Source organism: Heterodontus francisci, chromosome 5, assembly GCF_036365525.1.
Source record: "Heterodontus francisci isolate sHetFra1 chromosome 5, sHetFra1.hap1, whole genome shotgun sequence".
Taxonomy (NCBI): domain Eukaryota; kingdom Metazoa; phylum Chordata; class Chondrichthyes; order Heterodontiformes; family Heterodontidae; genus Heterodontus; species Heterodontus francisci.
In genome coordinates this window covers 39,013,476-39,039,977 of record NC_090375.1, presented here as the reverse complement: position 1 = coordinate 39,039,977, position 26,502 = coordinate 39,013,476, and the positions used below count along the sequence as shown (strand labels likewise).

General features: G+C 43.5%; 1 protein-coding gene across 11 annotated transcripts in view; it reads right to left on the bottom strand.

Moving 5' to 3' along the window:
- The window catches only part of adgrb1a (adhesion G protein-coupled receptor B1a), a 684,782-nt gene that overhangs the window by 409,713 nt on the left and 248,567 nt on the right, over positions 1-26,502 (bottom strand). For 9 of the 11 annotated variants that reach the window (XM_068031354.1, XM_068031357.1, XM_068031358.1 and 6 more), the window contains exon 5: positions 1,287-1,451. The exons of the other annotated variants lie outside the window; for them this stretch is intronic. In XM_068031354.1, the coding sequence (XP_067887455.1) occupies positions 1,287-1,451 (165 nt within the window). The remainder of the gene's footprint in view (positions 1-1,286; positions 1,452-26,502) is intronic. 11 annotated transcript variants of the gene reach the window in all.

Here is a 26,502-nt window from a genome sequence, read left to right as displayed (position 1 = left end):
GATTTTCTTGTTGACAAACAGAAAGGAAAACCTGAGGAAAGAGCATATTACATTTACAATGTCGTCATACAGCCCTTCTTCTCACTACTTTGCTCCAAGCTCTCTGGTTCCATGAATTGAAGGAGTTAGAATGAAGAGTGGAAGCTAATTGAATAAGAAGGTAAGAAATCCAGAGATAGGAAAAGCTTTTAGGCTCATCAAACACACTCCATCTAGAGCCTTGTAGCCAAACCCTACAAATAATGTAGAAGGCCACAGCTTACATTCACAAAGCAACTCATAAAAATATTGTTTTCTGCAGAAATTAATTTGCAGAATATTTCAAAAGTTATTACACAAAAAAATCACAAAATCTATCATTGCAACAAAACAGTAAAAGAAAATTCTGTGAATGGTGCTTGTGCCATAAATAGGCCATTTTGATGACTTATAACGTTTAAAGGCAATACAACATATCCAGTCAGATCATTATGCAGATCTCCATCCTTGCCCATACAAGGCAGAAACCTCATGCTTTTTTTAACTTGAGAGGTCAATCTGTAGCATTACCTAAGGTTAAAAAAAATCAGATTTTAATTCCATCCAAAGTCCAAAACATTTTTCGAGAAAGTATTTACCTTTTATGATCATTTCTAACTATCATAGAGTCTGCGTTGACTAAAAAAAAATCATTATCCTTCTGGGAAAGCACATACAAAAGTACAGAAGTTATTCCCAAATGTTAGGTTGATTTTGCATTACAGCAAAGTAAAAAATTATACAATAAAAACAACAGATAAGGAATCATGACTATGCTGAATAAGTTGAAGTCTGGGGAATTCATGAAGAGCACTATACTTCGAATTTGGAACCAAAGTTAAAGCCAGACCAGAGAGGACGATGGCATGCTTTTCCTGGCATCTACTAAGAGTCCTAAACAAAGCAAGTTTGTCAAGTTTTAACCCTGCATCCACAGGAGAAGTCCACATCTCAGCATGGTTTTGCAAACTAAGCACTAATCAAGAAACCTTCACTTGCACAAATGTTGAAAGAAATAAAAGTGCGGGGGATGAAGATGTCACTTTGGTGCCTTTGAGGTTGGCCCATACTGTTGGGGCAATCATAAAGGACATCAGTGTTGCATCAGACCAATGTCATTCCTGACTTTGGAATTTCCCAGCACCGTCAAGGTCAAATACCTTGATAAGTCACAAGCACAGATCAAGATTAAGAAGAGAAGAGAGCTGGGATAAATAAGTGAAGGCAATGCACGGCAACAACAAGTGTTTCCATTAGTTCAAGCAAACCTGGACACACTGCTGAATTGTTGCATAGTCTCATTTCCCTCAGAGGTCCACTACACGAGGTGCCATATGGAGATGATACACAGGATCTCATCCGGGTCTGTGTACCCTGCCCACAAGTCGAAGAACAGACAGTCCAGGGGGACCATTCCTCTGCTGCAGGGTCGCCTGAAAAAGAAGATTCATTTGAGTGTTACTCAGTTATGGCTTTGTTGCCGAGGAGCTTTATTATCGTTTGCCAGTCACAGTGAATGATATTAAATGGATTATGGCATAGAGTAGGTCAATAAAATAGTTTTAAAAAGAGATCTGTACACAAAATGAAAGCACGAAGCAAATGAGGATTAAAGGGAGATGTGCTAAAATTAGGGAAAACAAAAAAGAAAATCCAGCAATGAATAAGAGAGCGATTAAAAAAAACTGGAAAAGCACCATGCTAGTAAGTTTGCTCACTTGGATAATTAGACCCAAGCTAAATGTGAAAAAGTTTGGACACTTTTTCATGTCAATGGGGAATTCCAGTTTAAAAAATTAATGGCTTACTCAAAACAAAAATCTTTTGACTAGTGTGCTGTCATGCTGTGCAAAATTATGCCTCTGGTTCTGAAGCTGGAGCTCCAAAGTCACTTTCCAAGAAACTAATATGCCAAAATAGAAAAATTGCATTGATGCAGTGGTGATGTTCTGTTCATGCCTTTTGATGTCTTGATGTGTACGTAATGTTTGGTGGCAGAACAGCAATATTGCCCTAATCTCTACCTATTACCACATTGGCAGGTTGGCCGAATTAGATATCTCAGATCCATTCTATTAAAGTCCAATCAGAATGTCAATCATCCATTCAATGCCCAGTCATTTAGTTCGATCCTGATCCTGTTTACAACTCAGTTGTAAATTATTGTCCATTGATCTATGAATGGGAATCAGCATTTGGGGGTCCACTACTCTTGGATAGCATGGCACTTGAATCTTACGCACTGCAAAATGCCAGCTGGCATGTGAAGAAAAATTACAAACATCAGCATTGGATTTCGGCACACAGGTCAGCATCCTGCTTGTGAGTAAATGACAGAGTTATGTGATTTAACCTCCAGCGCAGAGAAAAGATCATCCTTTATATTGAACTAACTTGTGGCTTATGTGAAATGCTTGTCTTGACATAAAAATCATGTGATTTCAAAAGAAGATCTATTTTTAGCTTAGAAAAAGATTATTGATTCTATAGAAATAACAGGAAATGGCTCCACTTTGTGTGGTGTGGAGAATTCTGTGATAAATGGATCTGATGTAAATTGGCATGATAAAAGTGGGGTCAATTGATTAATTGCAGTCCAATTCCTTTCTTGAATGTGTTTTAAACTTTTGTTTTCTGGATTGTTGCCCTTAGCCACTTCTGCTCCAGACTGAGGGAAATTTGATGGTTCCTAATGTTCCAACTGCACCGTAAACCAGAGCTGTCTCCGTAGCTGCTGCCAGACCTGCTGAGTATTTCCAGAATTTTATGCTTTTATTTCAGATTTTCAGCATCCACATTAATTTGCTTTTGCTGTAGAAACTGTTCAGATTAACGATTAAGGAGTTTAGATTTGGTTTGCTTCTTTAAGTTGCTTCATGTTCCTTTGATATCCTGCATTGAATAATTTTGCCCAATAGTTAAAAAGTATTTTCCTGAGGATAACTCCTTGCTCGTGTTTTCAAGAGGTTGAATTTTTCCAGGCTATGGCCCAAAAAATTCTTGTGAAAATAAATATGTTAAACTAAGGATTACGAAGGAAAATGGAATTCAACTTGCCTTTTTGAAAAGAAAAAGGCAATTATTTTTCAAACCTCAAATTATAGTTTACAGCAATGATGTGAAAATTGCGCAATGGATATTATAATTTTTAAACATCAACCAACACCTATATGAAATGAAGTCTAGGGATTAATTTGTATGGTGTGCTCACCAAACACTGGAATCCAAATAGTTTTCTCAAGTCATTAAATTTTAATAAGCATAATCTGACTTTTCCCGACTCACTGCATGAATCAGAGAGGGCATCACTTGTCTTGGCAAGGGAAGAATTGACTTTGTTTGTAGACTTCATTGTGTTCTGAGGAGCGAAGGGAATGAAGAATGGAATATTTTCCTCTTCATGATAATTGGCATGACGTGCAGATCTGGAACAATCCAGTCAACAGCTGCAGCAGTCTCTCTAAATGTACTTTCATCGAATAGCAAAAACAAGTCCTGAGCTGTACAGTGTGACAATTCAATCTTCAACACTTCTAACTCAGGCTAAATGGCCTTTCCCAACTGCATCGCAATTATGATCTTGAGAACTCTAATATTATGATTAGATCATTGCATCTTCCTTTCCAGCTACCATTCTTCAAATACTGTATTTGAATAGTCAGTCAAGGTACTTAAATGCCAGTAATTGGAACAGGTAAGACTGGAACTGCATGAAAGTTCCTGGGACTTCGTCCACACCTCCATTTTATACTACAGGCACAAAGGTTGTTCCTCCCTTGTCTCATTACCTGTACTGAATTCCACAGAAAATTTAAGCAACAAAGCATCAAATAATAACTTCTGGATGTGGAACTCTGGCTTATAAACTGTCACTAACAGAAACCCCATCCCTTGCATGCAGTGTTCAGTTCCATTCGCAACTCCTGAGATAATGAAGCAGTCCATGCCAGCAGCAACATCTGGGCAACATTCAGGCTTGGACTGATTGTGTGTCATAAGTGCCAGGCAATGACCATCTCCAACAAGAGAGAATCTAGAATGGCATTACCATCACTGACTCCACCACCATCAACATCCTGGGGGTTACTACTGACCAGAAAACTTAACTGGATCAGCCAGAGATACTGTAGCTACAAGTGCAGGCCAGAGGTTGGAATTGTGTGATGAGTAACTCACCTCCTGATTCTACAAAGTCTGTCCAACATCTATAAGGCAGGAGTCAGGAGTGTGATGGAATAATCCTCACTTGCCTGAATGGATGCAGCTCCAACAATGCTCAAAAAACTCCACATCATTTTGTTCCAGCAGCTTTTTCTGAAGCAGCGATAGTGCGAGCGAGGTGTTAGCTGGGAAGGTGAGTTTCAGTTTAAAGTAACTTACCTTTTGTTTCGGTGGACATGGGGACTGCTGGGTAAGTAAACTTATATATTCAGGCAGTGGCTAAACCCGACACACTACACGTGTAGTGTCTCCCACCCATCCTCCTCCTCTAACCAAAAAAAAAGGCCTCTTGTGTGGAGGGTTTGGTAAGGTAAGGGTTTCCTTTTTTTAAATCTCTGTTGTCAATTTAGTGCAGAGGGGATGGAAGCTAGGGCAGTTGCATGCTCCTCTTGCAGGATGTGGGAGGCGAGGGTCACCACTGGTGTCCCTGCTGACTTCACCTGTGAGAAGTGCACCCAACTCCAGCTCCTCGCAGACCGCATTAGGGATCTGGAGCTGGAGCTGGATGAACTTCGGATCATTCAGGATGCTGAGGGGGTAATAGAGAGCAGTTATAGGGAAGTAGTGACACCTAAGTTACAGGATAAAGGTAGCTGGGTGACCCAGGGGAGGGAAAGGGAATAGGCGCACAGTGCAGGGATCCCCTGTGGCCGTCCCCTCAATAAAAAGTATACCGTTTTGGATACGGTTGAGGGGGACGACCTACCAGGGGAAAGCCACATTGACCAGGTCTCTGGCACTGAGCCTGGCCCAGTGGCTAGGAAGGGAAGGGGGGAGAAGAGGAGAGTGATAGTGATAGGAGATTCAGTGGTTAGAGGAACAGACAGGAGATTCTGTGGTCGCGAACGAGACTCCCGGATGGTATGTTGCCTCCCGGGTGCCAGGGTCAGGGATGTCTCGGATCGAGTCTACAGGATTCTTAAGGGGGAGGGGGAGCAGCCAGAGGTCATGGTACATATCGGTACCAATGACAAAGCGAGGAAAAGGGATGAGGACCTGAAAAGCGAATATAGGGAGTTAGGTTGGAAGCTGAAAGGCAGGACGAGCAGAGTAGTATTCTCAGGATTGTTACCGGTGCCACGTGCTAGTGAGGCTAGAAACAGGGAGCGAGTGCAGCTGAACACGTGGCTACAGAACTGGTGCAGGAGGCAGGGATTCAGATATGTAGATCATTGGGATACCTTCTGGGGAAGGTGGGACCTGTACAAGAAGGATGGGTTGCATCTGAACTGGAGGGGCACCAATATCCTGGGCGGAAGGTTTGCTAGAGCTCTTCGGGAGGGTTTAAACTAGTTTGGCAGGGGGATGGGAACCGGAGCTACGGATCAGTGGATGGGGTAGCTGTTGAACAGGCAGATACCGAGTGCAGAGAGTCTGTGAGGAAGGTTAGACAGTTGACAGGACAAAGTTGCAGCCAGTATGATGGGCTGAAGTGTGTCTATTTTAACGCAAGAAGTGTCAGGAATAAGGGTGATGAACTTAGAGCATGGATCAGTACTTGGAGCTACGATGTTGTGGCCATTACAGAGACGTGGATGTCACAGGGGCAGGAATGGATGTTGGATGTTCCGGGGTTTAGATGTTTCAAAAGGAATAGGGAGGGAGGTAAAAGAGGTGGGGGAGTGGCATTGCTAATCAGGGATAGTATCACAGCTGCAGAAAGGGAGGTCGTCGAGGAGAGTTTGTCTACTGTGTCATTATGGGTGGAAGTCAGAAACAGGAAAGGAGCTGTCACTTTGTTGGGAGTTTTCTATAGACCCCCCAATAGCAACAGAGACATGGAGGAACAGATTGGGAGGCAGATTTTGGAAAGGTGCAGAAGTAACAGGGTTGTTGTCATGGGTGACTTCAACTTCCCTAATATTGATTGGAACCTCCTTAGTGCAAATAGTTTGGATGGAGCAGTTTTTGTCAGGTGTGTCCAGGAAGGTTTCCTGACTCAATATGTAGATAGGCCGACTAGAGGGGAGACTATGTTGGATTTGGTGCTTGGCAACGAACCTGGCCAGGTGGCAGATCTCTTGGTGGGAGAGCATTTCGGTGATAGTGATCACAACTCCCTGACCTTTACTATAGTCATGGAGAGGGACAGGAGCAGACGGGATGGGAAAATATTTAATTGGGGGAGGGGGAATTACAATGCTATTAGGCAGGAACTGGGGAGCATAAATTGGGAACAGATGTTCTCAGGGAAATGCACGACAGAAATGTGGAGGTTGTTTAGGGAGCACTTGCTGCGACTGCTGGATAGGTTTGTCCCGATGAGGCAGAGAAGGGATGGTAGGGTGAAGGAACTTTGGATGACAAGAGATGTGGAACAGCTAGTCAAGAGGAAGAAGGAAGCTTACTTAAGGTTGAGGAAGCAAGGATCAGACAGGGCTCTAGAGGATTACAAGGTAGCCAGGAAGGAACTGAAGAATGGACTTAGGAGAGCTAGAAGGGGACATGAAAAAGTCTTGGCGGGTAGGATTAAGGAAAATCCCAAGGCGTTCTACACTTATGTGAGGAACAAGAGGATGGCCAGAGTGAGGGTAGGGCCGATCAGGGATAGTGGAGGGAACTTGTGCCTGGAGTCGGAGGAGGTAGGGGAGGTCCTAAATGAATACTTTGCTTCAGTATTCACTAGTGAGAGGGACCTGGTCGTTTGTGAGGACAGCGTGGAACAGGCTGATATGCTCAAACAGGTTGAGGTTAAGAGGGAGGATGTGCTGGACATTTTGAATGATATGAGGACAGATAAGTCCCCGGGGCCAGACGGGATATACCCAAGGATATTACGGGAAGCGAGGGAAGAGATTGCTGCGCCTTCGGCGATAATCTTTGTGTCTTCACTGTCCACTGGAGTAGTGCCGGATGATTGGAGGGTGGCAAATGTTGTTCCCTTGTTCAAGAAAGGGAATAGGGATAACCCTGGGAATTATAGACCAGTCAGTCTTACGTCGGTAGTGGGCAAATAATTGGAGAGGATTCTGAGAGACAGGATTTATGATTATTTGGAAAAGCATGGTTTGATTAGAGACAGTCAGCATGGCTTTGTAAGGGGCAGGCCATGCCTCACAAGCCTTATTGAATTCTTTGAAGATGTGACAAAACACATTGATGAAGGAAGAGCAGTGGATGTGGTGTATATGGATTTTAGCAAGGCGTTTGATAAGGTTCCCCATGGTAGGCTCATTCAGAAAGTAAGGAGGCATGGGATTCAGGGAAAGTTGGCTGTCTGGATACAAAATTGGCTGGCCCATAGAAGTCAGAGGGTGGTAGTAGATGGAAAGTATTCAGCATGGAGCTCGGTGACCAGTGGTGTTCCACAGGATCTGTCCTGGGACCTCTGCTCTTTGTGATTTTTATAAATGACTTGGATGAGGAAGTGGAAGGCTGGGTTAGCAAGTTTGCCGATGACACGAAGGTTGCTGGAGTTGTGGATAGTGTGGAAGGCTGTTGTAGGTTGCAACGGGACATTGACAGGATGCAGCGCTGGGCTGTGAAGTGGCAGATGGAGTTCAACCTGGAAAAGTGTGAAGTGATTCATTTTGGAAGATCGAATTTTAATGCGGAATACAGGCTTAAAGACAGGATTCTTGGTAGTGTGGAGGAACAGAGGGATCTTGGGGTCCATGTCCATAGATCGCACAAAGTTGCCACCCAAGTTGATAGGGTTGTTAAGAAGGCGTATGGTGTGTTGGCTTTCATTAACAGAGGGATTGAGTTTAAGAGCTGCGAGGTTATGCTGCAGCTTGATAAGGCCCTGGTTCGACCACACTTGGAATATTGTGTTCAGTTATGTTCGCCTCATTATAGGAAGGATGTGGAAGCTTTAGAGAGGGTGCAGAGGAGATTTACCAGGATGCTGCCTGGAATGGAGGGCATGTCTTACGAAGAAAGATTGAGGGAGCTAGGGCTTTTCTCATTGGAGCGAAGAAGGATGAGAGGTGACTTGATAGAGGGGTACAAGATGATGAGAGGCATAGACAGAGTGGATAGTCAGAGACTTTTTCCCAGGGCGGAAAGGGCTATCACCAGGGGGCATAATTTTAAGGTGATTGGAGGAAGGTTTCGGGGAGATGTCAGAGGTAGGTTCTTTACACAGAGAGTGGTGGGTGCGTGGAATGCGCTGCCAGCGGTGGTAGTAGAAGCAGATACATTCGGGGCATTTAAGCGACTCTTGGATAGGTACATGGATGATAGTAGAATGAAGGGTAGGTCGTTAGTTTGATCTTAGAGTAGGTTAAAGGTTCGGCACAACATCGTGGGCCAAAGGGCCTTTACTGTGCTGTACTGTTCTATGTTCTATGTTCTATCATCCCGGACAAAGCAGCCCGCTTGATTGCTATCCCATCGACAACCTTCAACATTCACTCTGTGCAACATCAGTGAACCATGGGAGCAGTGTGTACCATATACCACAAACACTGCAGCAAACCACCAAGGCTCATGCAACAGCACTTTCCAAACCCGCGATCTCTACCACCTAGAAGAAAAAGGGCAGCAGGTGCATGGGAACACCGTCACCTGCAAGCTCAACATACCATCTTGAATTGGAACTATATCGGCGTTCCTTCACTGTCGCTGGGTCAAAATGCTGGAAGTCCCTCCCTAACAGCACTGTGGGCGGACCTACACTACATGGACTGCAGCCGTTCAACAGTTGGCTCACCACCACCTTCTCAAGGGCAATTAGGGATGTGCAATTAAAGTTGGCCTTGCCAGCAAAGCCCACATCCCACAAACAAATTTAAAAAAAATTCAGTGGAGTGGTGATTAATACTTTCTGACCCTGAAGTCTGTAGCATTTCCCACTGACATCTAATAAATGACACACAGATGTATTTTTGCAAAAAAATCTATCCTTGGTACGGCCATTTTCAGTTGTGCACAGTTATTTTCAAAATCAATTCTAAAAATCCATCGACAGAAGGTGGTTAGGTCTTCGATGCAGTTTGGAATACAACATCTTTTGGTGGAAAGAGATTCAGACGTGGTAATACAACAATGAAAACAAAATCTGAGATTGTATTGCAGCCCCAAACTCAACCCCAGCCATCTTTTTATATTGTATAGCATGTGGGATCTTTTATTATTTTTCCCAGTTAGCGTGCATGCCTTCTTGAGTTCATACATTGTATCAAAATAGCCAATCTCCTTTTTGCTCCTGCAGTCAAAATCATTACATCCACAAAAGCTTTTCATGTTATTTCAAATCAATATAACAGGAAGAAAAGACTTCACAAGACAATTAAAAAGAACAAGGAGAGAAAGGCAGTTTTACTGAAGCATATTATTATCTTTCACTTGGATATTTCTTCCATATTGGAACTCTAGTCCTGCCATTTTCAACTCATTACTGGACAGTTTGACAAATAGCTAGCTAGCAGAAAATGGAATATATCAGCTCATTTCTCTGAACAAAAAACAAGCTTGACTAATAATTGCTCACATCAATGGAAGCATGAAAGGAAAAAAAAGTCTTTCACATAGAGACCATTCTTTTGAGATTAACTTTATTGCAAATAATACCCAGATCATTTCATTGCCTGAGTAAAGCAACTGTAAAGTCTTCTCCTGTCATATCTCAAATATAAAACAAACCAAGCATCAATTGGACCTTAGATCATGCATTTTACATATTTAGGCCAACTGCCTTCTCTGACCTATTTCCATCATCCCAACAGCTTGGGAAGCATCATTATCCCCAAGGCATTCAATGATCTCTTCTTATCCTTGTAATTATCAACCGTATTCCTAAACAGATATTCATCCAGCTTCTTTTTGACATATTAAGTGTTAATCACAAGGTTGTACTCTCACAGAAATCATTAAGAAACCTCGATGTTCAAGTAAATCATCAGACATTTCAGTGTTTCACGCATAAGATAATTCAACATATTAGAAAAATAATAAATGCACAGGACGGAGTCACAATCGCTGCAGCTGAAGTAACATTTATAAACCATTTGAGATTCCCTCTCCTAAACACCATAAATGTCAGAAATGGCATTTGTTACAGCACAATTATCCTTAAACAGTCAATACAGTGACTGTGACAACTCCGTGCTTTAGAACAGGTGGTTGTAGTGGCTAGATCTGTTGGAAATCTCTCTGAAGATCTGTAGAAGCATAAGAACTCCCCGATTCAAGATGGAATATTTTTCCCAAAGGGGCATAAAAGGAAAACCATCATGACCTTTTATTCATGCGCGGTAACTTATATTTTCCAAACTGGTTAGGAAAATACAAGTTGGTAAATAGTTGATCGGCCTGGGTCAGTTCCCTCTGCAATACTGCTGATCTGTTTAAATTGCTCCATGGATATTAGGTACAGGATTTCAGGGAAATAACTTATCAGGAAGACGCGTGAAATGATGTTCTTGCCGAGCTGTCATTATTGAGTCAAAGGGGTGAATATTAACGGAGGTTCTCCATTTTCCTGCTTTGGCATGAGAGCCTCAAGACCAGCAGAAATGTTTTCACACTGTTTTCCCAAGATTTCCACAGCTCTTCCACTGAAGCTACGACCAGTACCCCCATGGAAATACACCCCCAAAGTCACATACAGCAGTTGTTTCCATGGGAGTTCTCCCGCCATAACTTTGGCAGAAGATTGCCAAGAACATTACATTAACTGCGATAAGCAGAGCCCTTCAGAAATGTTACCCCCTAATATATTGCAGCTTCTCAAATTAATCCTTTCATCCCATTACTCCACAAAGAGTGTATTTGTATAAATTGTGGTTTGTACAATATGGTAGTGCTTGACCTCTACGTTGTCATGTAGTAGTACTGGTATTCCACGACCAGAGAGAATGCCAAGGTACCACAGAAGGCAAAGGAAGGCTAGATGGTATAAAAAGGTAGATCTTAGCAAAGCAGCACCATAAAGGAGGCTAATGCTACTTGATGCACATGTATTACTTACTCCAACCCAATGGTGTGTTCCAAGGTTTGGGATGCGATTACTCAAATAATTCATTGTGATCAGATGAGGAGGGGTCGAAGGGCTCCCCTCTTGCCACTCTCCTTGTTTGACTGCAACAGGTTTTATTTCTTTTATAAAGTGAGTGTTTAACTACTTACATGCTGCGACCATAAAAGAAACAATTGGACAGGTTTTCCAAACTAAGAAAAATACTAAACTATACTCCAACTTTCACACTCATATACACACACTCTCGAGGTTCACACACAAACACAAATTTACAGAGTGATAGATTGGTCAAATTAGAGTCTGGAGCAATAAAAAGGTATACAGTCTGTGGAGTTTGGTGAAATTGTTATCTTCTGGATGAACCTGGTGGTCCTGAGGCTTCTAGCTTGCAGATGTGGACAGCAGATTCAAAGTTTTCCTGGAGACAGCAATGCAGATGGTTTCCTCCATGGGGTCTCTGTCTGCAGCAATGATAGGTCGAGAGAGAGAGAGACAGAGACAGAGAGACCCGACTAGTTTGGAGACTTGGTTATCTTCTGGATGAACTTGGTGGTCCTGAGGCTACCAGCTTGCAGAAGTAAACAGCAGATTTGGGTTTTTCCTGGAGATGGCAATGCAGATTGTTTCCTTTACGGGATCTCTGTCTGCAGCAATGATAGGCTTCGGTGGTTACGGCCAGCAGGCATGGTTCGAAGCTTGCAAGGTAGACTGGGGACAGAGAGAGAGAGAGAGACCCTACTTGGGTCTTCTCTGGTCAGTGGCTAGTTGCTTGTCTGGTCTGCAGAGAGAGAAAAACCAGCTTAAACACACAGATGGTGGGCTGGTCAAATGACCATCACCCAGTGTGTATTTCCTCTTATAACTTAATCAGTTCATGTCGAGGAATTGCAATGGATAGAAAATTGGTTGGCAGATAGGAAACAAAAAGTAGGAATAAACGGGTCTTTTTCCGAATGGCAGGAAGTGACTCGTGGAGTACCGCAGAGATCGATGCTAGGACCTCAGCTATTCACAATATATTTTAATGATTTAGATGAGGGAACTAAATGTAATATCTCCAAATTTGCAGATGACACAAAACTGGGTAGGAGGGTGAGTTGTGAGGAGGATGGAGAGAGGCTTCGGGGTGATTTGGACAAGTTAAGTGAGTGGGCTAATGCATGGTGGATAACTGTGAGGTTATCCACTTTGGTAGCAAAAACAGGAAGGCAGATTATTATCTGAACGGCTATAAACTGAGAAAGGGGAATATGCAGCAAGACCTGGGTGTTCTCGTACAATAGTCACTGAAGGTAAGCATGCAAGTGCAACAGGCAGTAAAAAAGGAAAATGGTATGTTGGCCTTCAAAATGAGAGGATTTGAGTACAGCAGCAAGGATGTCTTGCTGCAATTATACAGGGCCTTGGTGAGGCCACACCTGGAATATTGTGTGCAGTTTTAGTCTCCTTATCTGAGGAAGGATGTTCTTGCTATAGACAGAGTGCAGTGAAGGTTTACCAGACTGATTCCTGGGATGGCGGGACTGACGTATGAGGAGAAATCGAGTCAGTTAGGATTATATTTGCTGGAGTTAAGAGGAATGAGGGGGGATCTCACAGAAACCTACAAAGTTCCAACAGGACCTGACAGGGTAGATGCAGGAAGGATGTTCCCGATGGTGGGGGAGTCCAGAACCAGGGGTCATAGTCTAAGGATACGGGGTAAACCTTTCAGGACTGAGATGAGGAGAAATTACTTCACCCAGAGAGTGGTGAGCCTGTGGAATTCATTACCACAGAAAGCAGTTGAGGCCAAAACATTGTATGCTTTCAAGAAGGAGTTAGATATAGCTTTCGGGGCAAAAGGGATCAAAGGCTACGGGGAGAAAGCGGGAACAGGTTACTGAGTTGGATGATCAGCCATGATCATAATGAATGGCGGAGCAGGCTCAAAGGACTGAATGGCCTACTCCTGCTCCTATTTTATATGTTTCTATGAATTCCCTTCTCTCAACCAGGGTCCCATTGTTCAAGTGATTGCCTTTGAATGGTCTGTCTCCACCAGTTTAATGTCCCAAGTGATTGCCTTTAATGTCTTGTTAATGGGGACAGGACAGGTCGTTCACTCAAAATTCCCAGGTCATTGTTCTGACTGGGGACTGAGCAGACACTACATCTCCAACTTAATGCATTGGAATGTAGGGTATTTTGAAACAAATTGCATTGACCACTTTAGCTGCTAGCAGTAACCTTTTATCTGTTCTTTTTTTTACCTTTTTACAATTTAAATCAGGTTTCCAGCCGGTGGAATAAAAAAAAGCTCACTATTCGGTATAGCACGTGTTTGTGACTGTAATATTGGGTGCCCATTGCCCTGAAGCACCATCAGGCCTTAAAAATACAGATTAACCTTCTATTCATTGATATTTGTATAATCTGATGTGTTGGATTATATGTAACAGTCACTGCACTGAAAAGTAATCATGTTTGGTAAATGCTTCGATATATTGCTGAGATATGATAGGATGATGCACAAATGAAAGTTTCTCTTATTAGATGCATACTGGAGTGTACCTACAGGCCATTTTCAACTTAGGAACGTTTATTTAAAAACAGTGTGAACTTGTTTTAGATTTCACAAGTAACCTAGCATATTTCATTACACCTTTGTTTTTCATTTGGTGGTCATAAGCCAGTTCTTCCAGCTACAACCAATGTTTGCCAGGAGCAACTTATTCAGTTCTTTCATGCAAAAAAAGTCTGAATAATATCAGAACGAAAATATTGTAACTTAAGTATGCAAAAATTACAATCACCTGAGAACGTCACGTTTGACATCTAAAACCTCCATAGTGCAATATAATTATCCTTCATGCTTGATGTAAGCCACAGAATTGTGCTGAGATGCTGTTATTACAAAGTAGGTGCATTCCACCACTCAACACAGAAACCATCAGTACCGAAGAACTATTAATGGGTTTGAAACTGGATCCTTTCATTTGGGAAAGTGGATTATCTCCCTCTCAGTAACAGAGAAGTGTCATCTCTTCAGTTACCATTTTCACACTATAATGGAACGCACATACACCCGCACACCTAGTGTTATCACATTTTAGAATGGGGAATTGCTGAAGAAGCAGCACATCATTGAAAAAAATCTTTATATAGCTTAAACCAGTGCAGTGGTCAGAGGAAAATAATGATCCTTAGTAACACACTTATTTTCAATTCTTAATTCTATTTATCGTCCACAGGATCAACATTCAAGGCAAACGTTCCAATAACTTAGGGCACTTGAACTCACAAAAGTAATAACTGTGTTGATTTAATGCCTGGAAAGTGATCATTCACAATACTTCAATTGTAACTAAATATTGCACATGGAGATCAAGGTTACTTCTTGATTACTTTAGTCAGAGCTGCCAGTTACCAATTGCTTTAATTGCAGTATTCTAACCTAAGTTGCTTAAATAGATCAGTAAAAAGGGACAGTAGCAATAACTACTGCTCAGTGTTGAATTATTGCAAATGGTATATTTAGTTATAAATTTACTGTGCCACTGACCCCTCAAAATGATCAAGATAGAGAATCTTGGTGAGTAAATAGTGTTGGAAAGGAAACCTAAAATCTCTATTAGAAACATAGAAAATAGGAGCAGGAATAGGCCATTCGGCCCTTCGAGCCTGCTCCGCCATTCATTATGATCATGGCTGATCATTCAACTCAATAACCTGTTCCCGCTTTCTCCCCATATCAAAGAACAAAGAACAAAGAACAGTACAGCACAGGAACAGGCCATATGGCCCTCCAAGCCTGCGCCGATCATGATGCCTGTCTAAACTAAAACCTTCTGCACTTCCGGGTTCCGTATCCCTCTATTTCCATCCTATTCATGTATTTGTCAAGGTGCCTCTCAAACGTCGCTATCGTACCTGTTTCCACCACCTCCCCTGGCAGCAAGTTCCAGGCACTCACCACCCTCTGTGTAAAAACTTGCCTTGCACATCCCCTCTAAACTTTTCCCCTCGCACCTTAAACCTATGTTCACCAGTAACTGACTCTTCCACCCTGGGAAAAAGCTTCTGACTATCCACTCTGTCCATACCACTCACAACTTTGTAAACCTCTATCAGGTCGCCTCTCCAGTGAAAACAATCCGAGTTTAACCAACCTCTCCTCATAGCCAATACCCTCCAGACCAGGCAACATCCTGGTAAACCTCTTCTGTACGCTCTCCAAAGCCTCCACAGCCTTCTGGTAGTGTGGCGACCAGAATTGCACGCAATATTCCGAGTGTGGCCTAACTAAAGTTCTGTACAGCTGCAGCACGACTTGCCAATTTTTATACTCAATGCCCCAACCAATGAAGGCAAGCATGCCGTATGCCTTCTTGACTACCTTATCCACCTGCGTTGCCACTTTTGGTGATCTGTGGACCTGTACGCCAAGATCTCTCTGCCTGTCAATACTCCTAAGAGTACTGCCATTTACTGTATACTTCCCACCTGTATTAGACTTTCCAAAATGCATTACCTCACATTTGTCCGGATTAAACTCCATCTGCAATTTCTCCGCCCAAGTCTCCAACCGATCTATATCCTGCTGTATCCTCTGACAATCCTCATCACTATCTGCAACTCCACCAACCTTTGTGTAATCCGCAAACTTACTAATCAGACCAGCTACATCTTCCTCCAAATCATTTATATATATTACAAACAGCAAAGGTCCCAGCACTGATCCCTGCGGAACACCACTAGTCACATCCCTCCATTCAGAAAAGCACCCTTCCACTGCTACCCTCTGTGTTCTATGACTGAGCCAGTTCTATATCCATCTTGCCAGCTCACCTCTGATCAAGTGTGACTTCACCTTTTGTACCAGTCTGCCATGAGGGACCTTGTCAAAGGCTTTACTGAAGTCCATGTAGACAACATGCACTGCCCTTCCTTCATCAATCATCTTCGTCACTTCCTCAAAAAACTCAATCAAGTTGATCCCTTTTGCCCCAAGAGCTATATCTAACTCCTTCTTGAAAACATACAATGTTTTAGCCTCAACTGCTTTCTGTGGTAGTGAATTCCACAGGCTTACCACTCTCCGTGTGAAGAAATTACTCCTCATCTCAGTCCTGAAAGGTTTACCCATATCCTTAGACTATGACCCTTGGATCTGGACTCCCCCACCATCGGGAACATCCTTCCTGCATCTACCCTGTCAAGTCCTGTTGGAATTTTGTAGATTTCTGTGAGATCTCCCCTCACTCTTCTGAACTCCAGCGAATATAATCCTAACTGACTCAATCTCTCCTCATATGTCAGTCCTACCTCGCAGGAATCAGTCTGGCAAACCATCGCTGCATTCCCTCTGTAGCAAGAACATCCTTCCTCAGATAAGGGGACCAAAACTGCACACAATATTCCAGGTGTGGCCTCACCAAGGCCCTGGATAATTGCAGCAAGAGATCCCTGCTCCTGTACTCGAATCCTCTCGCTATGAAGGCCAACATACCATTTGTCCTTTTTACCACCTGTTGCACTTGCACGCTTACCTTCAGCGACTGGTGTACGAGAACACCCAGGTCTCGTTGCATATTCCCCTCTCTCAGTTTATAGCCACTCAGATAATAATCTGCCTTCCTGTTTTTGCTACCAAAGTGGATAACCTCACATTTATCCACATTACACTGCATCTGCCATGCATTTGCCCACTAACTCAACTTGTCCAAATCACACTGAAGCCTCTCTGCATCCTCCTCACAACTCACCCTCCCACCCAGTTTTGTGTCACCTGAAAATTTGGAGATATTACATTCAGTTCCCTCATCTAAATCATTTATGTATATTGTGAATAGCTGAGGTTCTAGCACCGATATCTCCGGTACCCCACTAGTCACTGCCTGCCATTCGGAAAAAGACCCGTTTATTCCTACTCTTTGTTTCAAAGAACAAAGAGCAAAGAACAGTACAGCACAGGAACAGACAATTCAGCCCTCCAAGCCTGCGGTGATCTTGATGCCTGCCTAAACTAAAACCTTCTGCACTTCCGGGGACCGTATCCCTCTATTCCCATCCTATTCATGTATCTGTCAAGATGCCTCTTAAACATCGCTATCGTACCTGCTTCCACCACCTCCCCCAGCAGCAAGTTCCAGGCACTCACCACCCTCTGTGTAAAGAACTTGCCCCTCTAAACTTTGCCCCTCTCATCTTAAACCTATGTCCCCTAGTAACTGACTCTTGCACCCTGGGAAAAAGCTTCTGACTATCCACTCTGTCTATGCCGCTCATAACTTTGTAAACCTCTATCATGTCGCCCCTCCACCTCCGTCGTTCCAGTGAAAACAATCCGATTTTATCCAACCTCTCCTCATAGCTAATGCCCTCCAGACCAGGCAACATCCTGGTTAACCTCTTTTGTACCCTCTCCAAAGCCTCCATGTCCTTCTGGTAGTGTGGCGACCAGAATTGCACGCAATATTCTAAGTGTGGCCTAACTAAAGTTCTGTACAGCTGCAGCATGACTTGCCAATTTTTATACTCTATGCCCCGACCGATGAAGGCAAGCATGCCAAATGCCTTCTTGACTACCATATCCACCTGCGTTGCCACTTTCAGTGACCTGTGGACCTGTACGCCCAGATGTCTCTGCCTGTCAATACTCCTAAGGGTTCTGCCATTTACTGTATACCTCCCACCTGCATTAGACCTTTCAAAATGCATTACCTCACATTTGTCCGGATTAAGCTCCATCTGCCATTTCTCCGCCCAAGTCTCCAACTGATCTATATCCTGCTGTATCCTCTGACAATCCTCATCACTGTCCGCAACTCCACCAACCTTTGTGTCGTCTGCAAACTTACTAATCAGACCAGCTACATTTTCCTCCAAATCATTTATATATACTACAAAGAGCAAAGGTCCCAGCACTGATCCCTGCGGAACACCACTAGTCACATCCCTCCATTCAGAAAAGCACCCTTGCACTGCTACCCTCTGTCTTCTATGACAGAGCCAGTTCTGTATCCATCTTGCCAGCTCACCTCTGATCAAGTGTGACTTCACCTTTTGTAACAGTCTGCCATAAGGGACCTTGTCAAAGGCTTTACTGAAGTCCATATAGATAACATCCACTGCCCTTTCCTGTCCGCCAACCAATTTTCTGTCCATCGCAATCCACTAACCCCAATCCCATGCACTTAAATGTTACATGTTAAACTCTTATGTGGGACTTTGTTGAAAGGCTTCTGAAAGTCCAAATAAACCACATCCACTGGCTCCCCCTCATCAACTCCACTAGTTACATCCTCAAACAATTCTAGTAGATTTGTCAAGCATGATTTCCCTTTCGTATATCCATGCAAACTCTGCCCGATTCTACCACTGTTCTCCAAGTAGATTAGATTAGATTAGAGATACAGCACTGAAACAGGCCCTTCGGCCCACCGAGTCTGTGCCGAACATCAACCACCCATTTATACTAATCCTACACTAATCCCATATTCCTACCAAACATCCCCACCTGTCCCTATATTTCCCTACCACCTACCTATACTAGTGACAATTTATAATGGCCAATTTACCTATCAACCTGCAAGTCTTTTGGCTTGTGGGAGGAAACCGGAGCACCCGGAGAAAACCCACGCAGACACAGGGAGAACTTGCAAACTCCACACAGGCAGTACCCGGAATCGAACCCGGGTCCCTGGAGCTGTGAGGCTGCGGTGCTAACCACTGCGCCACTGTGCCGCCCAAATCTTTGATAATGGACTCTAGAATTTTCCCCACTGCTGACGTCAGGCTGACTGGTCTATAATTCTGTTTTCTCTCTACTGCCCTTTTTAAATAGTGGGGTTACATTAGCTACCCTCCAATCTGTCGGAACAGTTCTCGCGTCTATAGAATCTTGAAAAATGACCACCAATGCATTCACTATTTCTAGGACCACTTCCTTAAATACTCTCGCATCAGATTATTATATGGTAAATCACTTAATACCTCTACACTTAATAACCCTGAAAATGTGGTTTCCTGTTGCACCAATAAATGTTCAAAAGGGAGGGACACAGCATCCTGTTTACAGCATTTCGTCCATTTAAAGAGACATGAGGATCTGGTGAGAGGTCATGCAGGTTGCAAGAGGAGAAAGAAGACAAATACCTTTTTTTTCTGAGGCTGTTGTTGAAGCTCTGTTTTCATAAATACATTAAAGAAGACATGTTACTGCTGGAATATCTAGGAAGAAGCTATCAAATGCAGAAGCGTGGGTCATATGGAAAATAGTGGCAGTGACAGTGAGGAACATCTTACTAAAATACAAAGAGGTAATCTGGTATTCTGTATATTCAAGCAATACTCTTTGGGTATCACACAACACTGTAACCTAGCATCAGCCATACCAACAAACTCACATACTGTAATGCATGTGAGCATGTTGAAGTCTTACATCAGAAATCCTTGTTCTCTTCCATCTAGTATTGCCAGCCATTCCATGAATCCTGGCAGATTATGACCCCAGAATTTGGGGACTATAAAGAAATAAATACAAGAAATACATTTCCCCTCCAAGAGAAAACAGCACATAACACCATGGAACAGCGGGCCACTGGGAGGAAGAAGTACAGACATGCAGAGAGTAACTCATCATGAAGTGGAGGCACTGTCAATCATTGACAAAAGCTCTAGCCTGGCATTTGAGGATGGAAGTGTGGGAGGTAATATGCCTTCTGTGAGTTTGTGAACATATAATCTTTTTTTTATATAATATTTCTGTGCATTTTTCAAACCTTCTAACAATTCCTGCCTAAGATTCACACTTTGGTCAATTAAGATAAATTGGGCTGCATGACTGGCATGCTAACAGTCATTGTGTTTTCCTCTGGAGGCTGCAAAATGGGAAACAGAAGAGGAGGAGGACAATTGCCAAGAGATTGTGATTACCTCTGTCACTGGCAACACTGGTGCCCACTTACCCCGCCATTCACCCACTCACGAGCTCAGCAGTATGGAGACACTCAGTCAGGGAATGAACACAGTGAAGATAGTGAAGGTTCAAGGAAACTTGGGTATCCAGGTACACAGATTCTAAAAATGCTATGAATAGGTACCAAAAAAAATCAAAAAGACTAATGGAATGCTGGCCTTTATAACTGAAGGAATAGAATATAAGGGGGTAGAAGTCAAGCTATACAAAGCCCTTGTCAGATCAGATCTGGAGGACTGTGAGCAGTTTGGGGCACCACATTTTTGGATAGATAGATTCACTTTGGAGTGAATGCAACATAGATTTGCGAGAATGATACCTGGACTCCAATGGTAAAATTACAGGGAAAGATTACACAAAGTACAGTTGCATTCCTTGGAACTTAGAAGGTTAAGGGGCGATTTGATTGAATTATTCAAGATATTAAGCGGAACAGATCGGATAGAGAGGAACTGTTTCCGCGAGTTACAGAGTCTAGCACTAGGGGGCATAGTTAAAAAAATTAGAGCTAGACATTGCAGGAGTGAAATTAGGAAGGCTGCGTTTGCTGAAAATGCAACTGCTAAGTGGCGCAGTCCTGGCACATGCACAAATGCAACCTCATCAACTGAAACGTCACTGTCTGTGACATCTCAGGCAGCTGCCAGTAATAAAGATGGTGCTGCTCAATTTGGCACAAAAAAGCGAATTCAACCCAAACCTCCTCAATGGCAGTGATCGCCGCCTCCATAACCCCTTCAACGGTTCCCCGCTCCCTCCCATGATTGCCACTTCTCTTCCCTGCTTCATCCCACCGTTCCTGACTGCACACTGCTCCATCTGCCACTCCCGACTGCTTGCCGCTCCATCCCCCTGCCTGGCCACCCAGAGAAGGGGCGGGGATGAAGCGGCAGGGGTGGGGGGGGTGGGTGGAATGGCTGGTGGGGTGTGAGCGGCAAGGCAGGAAGCAAGCGGCAAGCAGTTGGGAGCAGCAGGATGGAATGACGAGCAGTTTGGAGTGGCAGGATAGAGTCGCAAGCAGTTGGGAGCAGGATGGAGTGGCAGGATGGAGTAGCGAGCAGTCGGGACTGAGAGAGAATGACAGGATAGAGTGGCGAGCAAGATGGAGCGGCAGGATGGAGTGGCGAGCAGTCGGGAACAGGATGGACCAGCAGGATGGAGCGGTGAGCATCAGGAGTGGGAGAGAACGGCAGGATGGAGCTGTGAGCATCAGGAGTGGGAGAGAACGGCAGGATGGAGCAGTGAGCATCAGAAGTAGGAGAGAACGGCAGGATGGAGCAGTGAGCATCAGAAGTAGGAGAGAACGGCAGGATGGAGCGGTGAGCATCAGAAGTAGGAGAGAACGGCAGGATGGGGCAGCGAGCATCAAGAGTGGGAGAGAACGGCAGGATGGAGCGGTGAGCATCAGGAGAGAACGGCAGGATGGAGCAGTGAGCATCAGGAGAGAACGGCAGGATGGAGCAGTGAGCATCAGGAGAGAACGGCAGGATGGAGCAGTGAGCATCAGGAGAGAACGGCAGGATGGAGCAGTGAGCATCAGGAGAGAACGGCAGGATGGAGCAGTGAGCATCAGGAGAGAACTTCAGGATGGAGAGGTGAGCATCAGGAGAGAACGGCAGGATGGAGCAGTGAGCATCAGGAGAGAACGGCAGGATGGAGCAGTGAGCATCAGGAGAGAACGGCAGGATGGAGAGGTGAGCATCAGGAGAGAACGGCAGGATGGAGAGGTGAGCATCAGGAGAGAACGGCAGGATGGAGAGGTGAGCATCAGGAGAGAACGGCAGGATGGAGCAGTGAGCATCAGGAGAGAACGGCAGGATGGAGCAGTGAGCATCAGGAGAGAACGGCAGGATGGAGCAGTGAGCATCAGGAGAGAACTTCAGGATGGAGAGGTGAGCATCAGGAGAGAACGGCAGGATGGAGCAGTGAGCATCAGGAGAGAACGGCAGGATGGAGCAGTGAGCATCAGGAGAGAACGGCAGGATGGAGCAGTGAGCATCAGGAGAGAACGGCAGGATGGAGAGGAGAGCATCAGGAGAGAACGGCAGGATGGAGCAGTGAGCATCAGGAGAGAACGGCAGGATGGAGCAGTGAGCATCAGGAGAGAACGGCAGGATGAAGCAGTGAGCATCAGGAGAGAACGGCAGGATTGAGCGGTGAGCATTGGGAGCGGGAGAGCATGGCAGGATGGAGCGCTGAGCATTGGGAGCGGGAGAGTATGGCAGGATGGAGTGGTGAGCAGTCGGAGATGGAGAGATCAGTGGGACGGAATGGTGAAGAGAAGTGCCGATTGAGGTACCAAATCGTGGGGGAAGAGAAGCAGCGATTGCGTGAGGGGGTTAGGTACTATTGTGGGGGATGGAGGCGATGATCGTGGCCATTGAGGTGTCAGGCAATACTCGGACATCATTATACCTGACATCATTACGTGGTGACATCGCCATGCGCATGCGTGGATTCACACAGGCAAGCTGGAAAACGCTCGGAGGCCCTGATGACATCGGCGATAGCTCTGCAAATGTTCTGCGTTGTCAGGAGACACTCCGAATTAGGAAACACTTCTCCTTGCAAAGGGTGGTGGAAGTTTAGAACTCTCTTCCACAAACTGCAATCGATACTAGATCAACTGTCAATTTTAAAACGGAGATTGATAGATATTTGTTAACGAAAGGTATCGAGGGATATGGGGCAATGGCAGGTATGTGGACTTACATCACAAATTAGCCATGATCTCACTGAATGGCAGAACAGGCTGTAGGAGCTGAATAGCCTCGTCCTGTTCCTATTTATCTATGATCAGGAATTAACACATGGTGAGACACAGAACACAAGGAAGCCAGAGGATGCAGGTATGGAAATCAAGCTTAAAGTAGATCTAGCTGTTCTATTCCAGGGAAGAACTATAGTTCTGTAATTGGTCTTAGTGACCCTTAGCTAGGACGAGGCAGGAATAAGCTAGATTTCTCATGCCTGATTGCTTTTCTTGGGATATTTTACTACATTAAAGGTGCTTGTAGAAATGCAAGTTGTTGTCATTGCCAGTGACTCCTGCCATAATGTGGACAAAGATTGTAACTTGATTCTTTGGGTTCCCTGCATTACACCAGTGACTGCACTTCAAAAGTACTTTATTGGCCGTAAAGTGTTTTGAGACGGCTGGTGGTCATGAAAAGCACTATATAAATGCAAGTTGTTTTATTAAAATATGGATTTAAATATTTTGAGCAACTCTACATGAAATTTAGCATGAACCAGTTATGTGTTGTGAGGTCAATATGAAAGTCTTCCTTTTCTGTGAAAAAGTTAGTCTGTGGATGGTGAATCAATGTGGCCATCTCTCAATTAAATTTATCAAACTATTACCTCTTCAACCTATGCAATTTGTTTGTCTGACCTAAATGTATTTTTATTGTTGTTTCATTGCCACGTCTGGCTGCCCAAAATATATCCCTATGCTTCGTTCCATGGGATTCTAAATAGAGCTATTCTATGTAAATTCATCCTGATAATAGCAGTCTGAAATATTATTGTGTTAAAAATACCAGTCTCAGTGTGAAGGCCATTACACTGGCCGCTACAGAGGGTTAATTACCTCTGGGACTTTCCCACTTGTCTTGTGGAACTTTGGCGCAACAGTGCTGAAAATCTCGGGAAAATATTTTACTGGAGTTTCCATGGTAATGGTGGACTGAAGTAATGGTGGATAAGCAATGGAATCTGTGCCGAAATTTACTCCTGTAATTCCCAGGTTATCAATTCATTATTCACTGCAGTGCTAGTTTGCTCAAATTATGTCAATCTTTGTGACAATCTTTAAAGTATGTAAACAATGCAAATCTTCATCAAGGAAATCCAATGTATCAAATATCAGGTTTTGTAACTATTAGACAATTTCTGTTCTTTGCCATCATTAATAAAGAAGGGAGGTAGATAGTCATTCAGTAATTATATACATACTACAAGAATGTATATGAGTTTGAGGAAAATTGTTTGAATATGCCAACTTAAGTTGTACTTAATTTGATATTGTTTCTCCTACATTCTTCTTTCTTTGAATAATTTTACGAGCAAATAAATCGGTACTGTAGCTTATCCTGTATAAAGTGGCCCAAAGGTGTGATATTTTCATTCAAATTGGAAGAGATGCAGTGAAAGCCCTACCTATTCTCCAGTAAACAATTTAAGGGGAACCATTTCTAGATTGGAGCTACACTAGCATGATGTCAGAGAATATATTTCACTCCAAAGCTGCTGACAAATAAACAACTACACTGTGGGGTATGGAGAAAAATGCAAGTGTTCTAATGCAAAGCTGGAGCTCTTTTAAAGGAAAACAAATGGGTAGAAAAGTTTTTTTTAGTCTAATTATAAAAGTTCAACCTATTCAGATTTCTGAAATAGATAGAATCAAAATAGCAGATGGGAGCCTCCTTAGAAGGAAGGAATCCTGTTGTGTGCCTGATCAGAATACACTTAATGAACTACTACGAACAGAGCCAGAGAGACTGCTACCCCCACCCCCCCCCACCCCCCCCGCACCCCCCCAGGCATCTTCATTAGCATATAGCCAGTGGCAGTTCTGAAGGGAGCTAGGACATGCTGGTTCTGCCAACAAGACTGAGCAGAAGAGTCTGTAGTACTAAATGTCTTTTATGTAACCCCTTTTCATCACATGGTGGCTTGCAAACAAAATAATTGTGTGCAATTTCTATTCAATGAAACTATTAAAATGCACAGGATCATAGGCTATAGCTTTATACACAGCTTTCCGAGACAAGAACTACAGACCCATTTTCTCCTTCCACTTACATCAGTACAGACACTGCTGTATAAAAATGAAGGACAAGGTAACCAGAATCATACAAGACCAAAGGCAGGTCAATTCTTCATACCCCTTGATTTTCAATGTAAACATCCCATACGTTTGACAAAGACAGAAAATTAAGGCTTGCAATCAAATTCGCCACCAGCAATGGGAGAAGGGGTTCTGCAATGTCACTGGAGGACATTTTGCTGAGCAGAACCACGACGGAGCAGCTCTTCATAAATTATTATTTTGAGACTTTGCTGGGGGACAACGATGAGAACATCTAAGGAGAAGTATCATGTATGCAAAATCTCTAGCTACTACCTCCTCTAAAATTCACAGAGCTACTCCACTGACTGTCAACAATTTCATCACCCAGTCATGTTCTTCCTTTCCATATTAATATGGTAAATTGCTGTTGGGAGCTATTGGCTCAGGTTGACATTGGCAGTAATAGTTTGGTCAGCTAGAATCCAATTGTGTTGCAGCTCCCGGCAGCAGTCAAGCTGGAGATGACACTGGGAATGAGGTTGAGGCCACCAGAGATAGATGGCTTGTGTTAAGGCTGTCCTAAATCCACCACTTTTATTAATGTTTTTATGATGCTCGTTGCCTTGTTGTGGACTTTTATGGAACAGTCACACACTCCAATAGGATTGTGCTGTCTGTAAATTAATAGTAAAAAATCTTTCGTCAGGATATTTCACCTAATCATTGTGCAACGTGCAAACATTTCTCCATTTGTGTCAGGCTCTGTCCAATTCATGCCCTTGAGAACTGTGAATTCAACATTGCTATTGGCAAATCCTAACTGACCAGTTTCTTTGTATTTGTGATGTTGAAAGTCGATGGTGTCAACTTGAATTTAGTTAGTTCCACAATAGAAGGTCAACTATTTGTGAAAAGAGGTAAAAATGGCTAAGGAGAAAGAACCTGTGAGATTGGCATTACTGTAATTGACATTGCCAGTAGTCTGCACTATCAATAGTTGCCATTGCTGCAGAGACCTTTGAAAGAAATGTCTGTGTGTAGTTTCAGTATTAGCAGCCACCTCACAGCTTGGTGCAAACGGAGACTGCCATAGCAGCAGTTTGCTTCTGCTAACCCAAGACTTTAATCATGGCTGAGCTCCCTTGTAGTCCTTTGAGTGCTGAATGTCCTTCAGCCTTTTCAAAGAAATACTTCAAAGTTTGGTAGTTATAAATATTTTAATGAGAACAAATGAGCATACCTCAGGCTTTAAAGAACTGTTTGTTCCTTTTCCCCTCCCTGTCTGCAAAATTTATATTTCAAAGCTATTTAATGCAATGCAAGCAAATAGTCACAATTCAATCTTATTCTTTCTTTTGGCACCACAAGGTTAACCATGGTCACTTTCAAAGTACAGCAAATCCACAAGTTGGAAATCGAGCAAGACTTCTAAACTGGTAACAAAATATAGGGTACAGTCATGTGCTGCGAGTCAAACAGCAAAGGATCTCACTGATGTTAAAGAATACAAGTCACTGCATTGTACTCATTCAATCACAAGAGAGTTTGTGTATAGTGTATCACTGAAGCTCAGCATGTCAG